The 7628-nt window shown below is 37.3% G+C and overlaps 2 protein-coding genes across 2 annotated transcripts; both read left to right on the forward strand.

Annotated features, from left to right (window-relative positions):
* The first annotated feature begins 360 nt into the window (after positions 1 to 360).
* On the forward strand, positions 361 to 2965 carry LOC137723115 (laccase-7). Its single transcript, XM_068462280.2, has 6 exons — positions 361 to 544; positions 805 to 956; positions 1050 to 1294; positions 1438 to 1566; positions 1663 to 2616; positions 2715 to 2965. Exons 1-6 carry the CDS (start codon positions 455 to 457, stop codon positions 2843 to 2845), a joined length of 1701 nt encoding a protein of 566 aa, XP_068318381.2. The 5' UTR covers positions 361 to 454; the 3' UTR covers positions 2846 to 2965.
* Positions 2966 to 6054: 3089 nt separating this feature from the next.
* LOC137722062 (laccase-7-like) lies at positions 6055 to 7628 on the forward strand. Its single transcript, XM_088692697.1, has 2 exons — positions 6055 to 7018; positions 7118 to 7628. Exons 1-2 carry the CDS (start codon positions 6163 to 6165, stop codon positions 7246 to 7248), a joined length of 987 nt encoding a protein of 328 aa, XP_088548823.1. The 5' UTR covers positions 6055 to 6162; the 3' UTR covers positions 7249 to 7628.

A 7628-nucleotide genomic window follows, 5' to 3' on the forward strand; every position in this document is an offset into this window, starting at 1 on the left:
CGTGTTCTTCTAGTACACCGCGGGAGTTCCCTTTTCTTAAAATTCGTCAGACTGTAAAGTGTAGTTTTGGACACGGTCAAATTGATCGATGTTATTCAACATGGTTGGTTTTTGAAGAACAAAGTTTCTGACTTGTGTTCATATCTTTATGCAAGCATTCTCTAACGGTTCCCCAATTTAATCAAACTGTTAACTGCATATATGATACCAAACTCATTTTGTATGCCTTTATCTTAGACATTTCAAAGTCCTTGTCAAAATAATGCAAATTTATTGGCTAATTTTCCACGTAATTGTGGAAATAATGGGTTAGCAACTACTTTCCAAATGCCTATATAAACATAGCATATATCGACCTCTGATATATCACAAGAAAAATACAATATTCCATAACAATAGACGATTCTCAAACTTCTCATTTCCCTTGAGCTAGCTCTTTTAATTTGTTCCCCATATGGCACGCTTAGCCTTTGTGCTAGCTTGTGCTCTAGCCCTATTGGCTTCCTCAGTAGCCTCTGGTGCAATTGTTGAGCATTCTTTTAATGTAAGTCTTGCCTCAATTTTGGGTATGCTCATTAATGTTTCTAGGCTGAAACACATTATAATGTTCAAAAACACTTCTGAGTCAATTGACAAACAAAAAAAAATGTAATTTTGGATCATAGAAGTGGTTTTTTAAAACAATTTTGCACAAGCCCTTTGGCAGCCTTATTTTATCATGCATATTTCCTCACCAATTATTTGAATGTTTCCTTTGAATAATAGTAGTTATGATATATTTTTTTTAATTACAATTGTTTTCAGGTGAACAACCTAACTGTTAGCCGACTGTGCCGGAATCAATCGATTACTGTAGTAAATGAGAGTTATCCAGGACCAACCATATATGCACGAGATGGAGACACACTTATTGTCCACGTTTTAAACCAGTCTCCCTATAACATTAGTATTCACTGGTAAAGACCAATTATCCAAAATCATTTAACAACCCCCAAGTGGAATGTTGAGTAATGTTTTCTTCACGTTGTATAGTTTCTTTCTTAATGCAGGCATGGAATCTTTCAACTTCTGAGTCCATGGGCGGATGGGCCTACATATGTAACTCAATGCCCTATACGCCCCGGACAAAGTTATACTTACAAATTTAATATCACTGGACAAGAAGGCACCCTTTGGTGGCATGCCCACATTTCGTGGCTCCGTGCAAGTGTCCACGGAGCGCTCATAATCCACCCGAAAGCCGGTCGATCCTTCCCCTTCCCCAAGCCCGCCAAAGAAGTTCCCATCTTGTTAGGTAATTAACGATTAAACTATACCATTCAACTTACTTAACGTTAATTGTAATATGTACCTTAAACAATAATTTTGATGAATAATAATTTTTTTAACAACTTTTTTTATGACTAATTATATATTACCTGTTTGATGGAATTGCAGGAGAGTGGTACAATGGCAATGTGGTCGACATTGAGGAAGAAGGCCTATCTAAAGGAATTGCTCCTAACATTTCAAATGCTTACACCATTAATGGACTTCCCGGTGATCTTTATGACTGCTCTCAAAATCGTACGTAACTATGCATGCATACACGTAAATTTATTGATTTAGTTTATGTGTTATTTTTGCATGATGAGTATTAACGAAGTGACATCAAATTATCAGAATCATATCAGTTAAGTGTGGTGAGAGGAAAGACTTACCTGCTACGCTTAATTAACGCTGGACTCAATACCCAGCTCTTCTTCAAGATAGCCAATCACAAGATGACAGTTGTCGCCATCGACGCTACCTACACCACTCCTTATGTCACCGACGTGGTGGTTACCGGACCCGGTCAGACCACAGACGTTCTTGTCAAATTCAATCAACCTATTGGATCTTATTACATGGCCGCCACTCCATACGCTAGCGCTAGTGACACCATCGACTTTGATAACTCAACCACCAGAGGCATCATTATCTACAAGGGCTCCAATTCATCAACCCCCATTATGCCCCCAATGCCCAACCCTCACGACACGCCATTGGCCCATAAGTTCCTCACCAATCTTACTAGCCTCGCCGGTGGGCCCCAATGGGTCCCAGTCCCACTCAAGGTGGACGAGCACATGTTCGTGACAATCGGCGTCAACTTGGAGATGTGTCCAGAAAATGCCACATGTCAGGGTCTATTCAATAACCGACTATCCGCAAGCATGAACAACGAGTCATTTGTGCTCCCAAGTAATACATCCATGTTGGAAGCACAGTTTCACAATGTGAGCGGGGTTTACACCAGAGACTTTCCTGACAAGCCTCCAGTCAAATTTGACTACACGGACACAAACATCAGCCTCGACCTATCACTGATATACGCGCCAAAATCGACCAAGGTCAAGACGCTGAAATTCAATTCAACAGTGGAGATGGTGCTTCAAAACACAGCGTTTTTGGCCATCGAGAACCACCCAATGCATCTCCACGGCTTCAATTTCCACGTGTTGGCACAAGGGTTTGGAAATTACGACCCAATTAATGACCCCAAAAAGTTTAACTTCGTTAATCCACAAATACGTAACACAATTGGTGTGCCGGTCGGAGGATGGGCTGTGATTAGGTTTCAAGCAAATAATCCTGGTTAGTTTTCTTAATCATTTGTTTAATTAAGTTTCATTGTATTTTAATGTATTATAAACAATTAATTTATGACGGTTTGTTTTAAACTGTTGTTTCAGGTATATGGTACATGCACTGTCATTTGGATGTGCATCTGCCATGGGGGCTGGGAATGGCCTTTGAGGTTGAAAATGGACCGACGCTAGAGTCTACTTTGCCTCCACCACCACTTGATTTGCCCAAATGTTAGAAGTTGTTCGGAAGAGACCTCAAAATATTCTTTCAATTGTATTCTTTAAATTATAATATCGTGGTCAATTTCATTCGTTTGGTTACAAATAAATAATTTTGTAGTAAAAGTAGTAACAAATGCATTGTATAAGTAGGTAATCATTGTTTACTAAAGCCACAATATATTATTCAATTACTAATATTGTTTTTTTACTCAGAGATGAATTTTGTTAGATTTCTAAGAGAAATGTTTACATCTTCCATCAAAATATGGAAGATAAAATCCGAATCAATATAATTCCATGAATGATCTCCCCCATGTTTAGAAACAAAGGATGCTATAGCATGCGCAGCTTGATTGCTTTCTCTGTGGGAGTACTAGAATACAACAAACTGCAAGGATTGGGCAATCCTCCAAACATCATGAATCAAACCTTCCAACATTGCATCAGTATCCATATCCTTTTTAAAAATCTGCACTAAAACCTTCGCATCTGTTTCAGTCTCAATGGGTTGAATGCCTCTCACAACACATTCCTGCAGCGCTGCCCTAACTGTAGTGACCTTCGCCATTGCTGCATTTTGAAAGTACAGGTTCCCAGCACCGCCAGCAGAGTGCATAATGCCAGCAAAATCCCAGAATACCCATCGTATTCCACCCCCTTTTTACTTTTGATTCCAGGCTGCATCACAGTTCACTTTTAACGTCACATACTTAGGTCTTTCCCATCTCATGATCTTGCGCGAAAACTTCAGCTCAGCAGCTTGTGTTTTAGTTTCCCGAGCCTCATTTAGTTCCTTAAAAGCCTCCTGTAACACAAACAGTTAATGAAAACTGATCACATGATATACGATACGATTCAAGGATCTTCGGAATCCTCACAAAGATGATCTGTAGAGGACACTGGAATATATTTTTCGAAGGGACAAAATATAATGAAAATGACAAAATTCTTAAAAACTTTTAGTTTTAATGAAAATGATAAAATAAAGGTGTAAGTAAATAGTATCATGAGTGACTTTTCAAAATAAAAATATTCTTAACGATAAAAATAAATAATACCAAAAATGTTTCATTAATATTCAAAAAATAAAATAAAATAAAATAAAAAAACCTCATATACGAACATCATTTGGATTTTCCTTTTTGAGAAGCAGTAAATGGTCTGAATCACATTGGATCCCCAAATCAGTAGATTCTAGGTTTCTGCCCTGTTAGAGATTTGGGCTGCCCATCACATCTCTTCCACATAATAGTTCCTATAACAAAAATGTCAGTAATTTTGAGTTTAAAATCTTATAAACTAACAGCTGTTGATAATAACCTTCATGATAATTGCATTCCCTATAATCTTCTTCATATTGCCAATTAGTTGTATGGTAAAACCTTAAATTTTTTCGGTGACTTATAGTTCAATATTGTCCTAACTGAGTATTACAATTTGATTTTACACACATTAATAATTTCTCCTACATGTGGTTAAGTTGTGTCCTTATTGTCCAAGTTGAGTTCAAAATGAGTTGGCATCTTGTTATGATAGCCTTGATCACATTGGAGGGCTGATTTCCATTTGTGGGACGTATGTACTCACCTCTCTAGTAGAGGTGATATGATGAGTAAGAGTGATTCAAATAATATTTTACTCGTTTGGATGTGTTTTTCAAATAACTAAAAGGGCTTTTAGAGAAAAATATTTTTGAGTTCCAAAAACACTTCAAGTGTTTTATGGAAGAAGCACCAGTTCTGTGCTTCTTCCAGGAAGTACTTTAAGTGTTTTTTAAGATTTACTTACATCTTTACTAAAAATTGGTTTTAAACATTTTCATCAAAAGCGTTTTCAATCATTTTAAAAGCACATCCAAACGAGCCATTATTAATTCAAATGTGCTACTTCTAAATAAGACTGTCATACATGTACATTATTTGAAAAGGACGTTTGGCGGTTCTGTATTAGGGATTACGCTTCAATTAATGTCGCAAATCTCGTCCAAAATTCATTGCCTCTAACATTCATGCATGGCTATAAGGTGCGAGGGACAAATGCAGGATGAAGCTTTCTTGATGATTCTTGTGAAACAGGACAAGAGCCGTATGTAGGGGCATTGCTTTTCGCAGAGATAAGGCAAGAATATTCCTGCAAATTAAAAACTTTTTTTTTGTTTTGTTTTGGTGAACGCAAATTAAAAACATTTGACAAAGAATGTTAGTACTTGTACATCTAGTTAGAATGCTCTAATACCATGTTGGATAATCATAAAATGCTTAGATTAAGAAATATCGTCAATCATATGCACGAAGATTTTAACCATTTAGATAGAAACAATAACAGAAAATATAATGAAATTGAAGGTTACGCGCGTCCACATGTCTCAAAAGATTAAGAATGCTCAAACACATAAAAAAGTGAAGGGGCAAATCGAGAAAAGATCACAAGTTGAGGGGGAAATTTTTAACTACGAAAAAAGGTGGCAAATGCATTGGCATTGCACTTGTAAATCGGAAGAAGACAGAATTAGAATCCCCATCATTCTTTACATTATTTTTATTAAACATGTGTTCCTTTTTAAACTTTAATCAGGACGCTTTGACTAAAGGCCATGTCATCATATTTAATCTAATTTTATTAATGTATTTATTGTGTTTAATAAAAAAAATTATTGTGTTTTTAAGACCAAAATTTCATATTCGTCTTTCAAAATTTGTCCCCTTTTTTTTTTTTTTTTTTTTTTTTTTTTTTTTAGTCAAACGATAGATTTGTTTGATTAGGGAGCTAACGGAGTTTGAACCAAAGTCATGGTGCAAGGATAACACTCATCTTCACCATTATGGTAGAGGGCCACTTGCAAATTGTTAGGATTTTAGTTGTATGCTCTATTTTTGTTTCCTTATTTGTTAGGATTTTAGTTATTAATTGTTGGTGTACTCCAAAGGCTTGTTATATTAACACTCCACATACTTAATACACCTCACGTTTACTTTTTTAATTAAAATTTATCTTAATACACCACACGTTCTTTCCCATAACTCACACCCCACATTCTTTCATATAATACCCTCACACCCCACACTCTTCACAAGGATTTCTTCCTCTTTTTATTTTTTATTTTATTTTTGTCAATGCTATGTACCATTTGATACAAAATCATTTATGTCATACAAGGATTTACGCGATTTTTTTTCTAAATAGTGAATGTGGATGCAAATTTCCGCCGTCTTGTATGATCAAATTATCAGAAACATATCAGCTCAGTGTGGTGGGAGGAAAGACTTACCTGCTACGCCTAATCAATGCTGCACTCAATACCGAGCTCTTCTTCAAGATAGCCAATCACAGCATGACAGTTGTTGCCATTGACGCCTCGTACACGACTCCTTATGTCACAGACGTGGTGGTTATTGCACCCGGTCAGACCACCGATGTTCTCGTCAAATTCAATCAACTTAACGGATCTTATTACATGGCCGCCACTCCTTACGCTAGCGCTGATGCTACCGCCGTTGGCTTTGATAACTCGACAACTAGAGGCATCATCGTCTACAAGGGGTACACGTCATCAACCCCTATTATGCCCTATATGCCCAACCCTAGCGACACGCCGTTGGCGAACAAGTTCTTCACCAATCTCACCGGCTTCCCTGGTGGGCCTCACTGGGTCCCGGTCCCACGTGAGGTGGACGAGCACATGTTCGTGACAGTTGGCGTTCACTTAGCGATGTGTCTCGAAAATGCCACGTGTCAAGCCATATTTAATAACCGATTATCTGCAAGCATGAATAACGAGTCATTTGTGACCCCGACCAATATGTCCATGCTGGAAGCACATTTTAACAACGTGAGCGGGGTCTACACCAGAGATTTTCCCAACGAGCCTCCGGTCAAGTTTGACTACACGGACACGAACCTTAGCCTCGACCTATCCCTAATATTCGCGCGAAAATCAACCAAGGTCAAGACGCTAAAGTTCAATTCGACAGTACAATTAGTATATCAGAACACAACATTTTTGGCCATCGAGAACCACCCGATGCATATCCACAGCTTCAATTTCCACGTATTGGCACAAGGGTTTGGAAATTATGATCCGATTAATGACCCCAAAAAATTTAACTTCGTTAATCCGCAAGTACGTAACACAATTGGTGTGCCGGTCGGAGGATGGGCTGTGATCAGGTTTCGAGCAAATAATCCTGGTTAGTTTTCTTAATCATCTCATTAATTAAGTTTCTTTGTATTTGAAATCTGTTATAAATAAATAATTTATGATTATTTGTTTTAAATTATTGTTTCAGGTATCTGGTACGTGCATTGTCACTTCGACGTTCATCTGCCTTGGGGGCTGGCCATGGCTTTTGAGGTTGAAAATGGAGGGACGCCAGAATCTACTTTGCCTCCACCACCACCTGATCTGCCCAAATGTTAGAAGTTGTTTGAAAGACTCCTCAAGATACTGTTTCATTTTGTATTCTTGAAATTATAATACCGAGGTCAATTTCATTCGTTTGGTTACAAATGAATAACTTTGTAATAAACCTAGCGACAAATGTATTGTTTAAGTTGGTCATCAATGTTTGTCTAAAATCAAAATACCTTATTAATTATTAATAATTGAGGTACCTGTTAGGATATAAGGGTTTATGTGTCAAATGTAGTGAGTGTCATGTGTCATTACATCATTGGTCCTGTAATAAGTCTTGAGACAATTATACTGAGTGTATTTATAAATAAAGTCAAAGTCTTGTAATGATTATCCAGTTGTAATGTAAATATTGTTATTCAAAATTCTCTCTATCTCTTCGATGA

Source organism: Pyrus communis, chromosome 4, assembly GCF_041283825.1.
Source record: "Pyrus communis isolate YQ-2024b chromosome 4, ASM4128382v1, whole genome shotgun sequence".
Taxonomy (NCBI): Eukaryota; Viridiplantae; Streptophyta; class Magnoliopsida; order Rosales; family Rosaceae; genus Pyrus; species Pyrus communis.

Excerpts from the sequence above, each read along its gene's own strand:
- LOC137722062 (XM_088692697.1), top strand. The coding sequence starts at position 6,163 with ATGACAGTTGTTGCCATTGACGCCTCGTACACGACTCCTTATGTCACA. Across the intron at positions 7,019-7,117 it reads GTTTCGAGCAAATAATCCTG|GTATCTGGTACGTGCATTGT; the intron begins GTTAGTTTTCTT and ends TTATTGTTTCAG.
- LOC137723115 (XM_068462280.2), top strand. The coding sequence starts at position 455 with ATGGCACGCTTAGCCTTTGTGCTAGCTTGTGCTCTAGCCCTATTGGCT. Across the intron at positions 957-1,049 it reads TATAACATTAGTATTCACTG|GCATGGAATCTTTCAACTTC; the intron begins GTAAAGACCAAT and ends TTCTTAATGCAG. Across the intron at positions 1,567-1,662 it reads TTATGACTGCTCTCAAAATC|AATCATATCAGTTAAGTGTG; the intron begins GTACGTAACTAT and ends TCAAATTATCAG.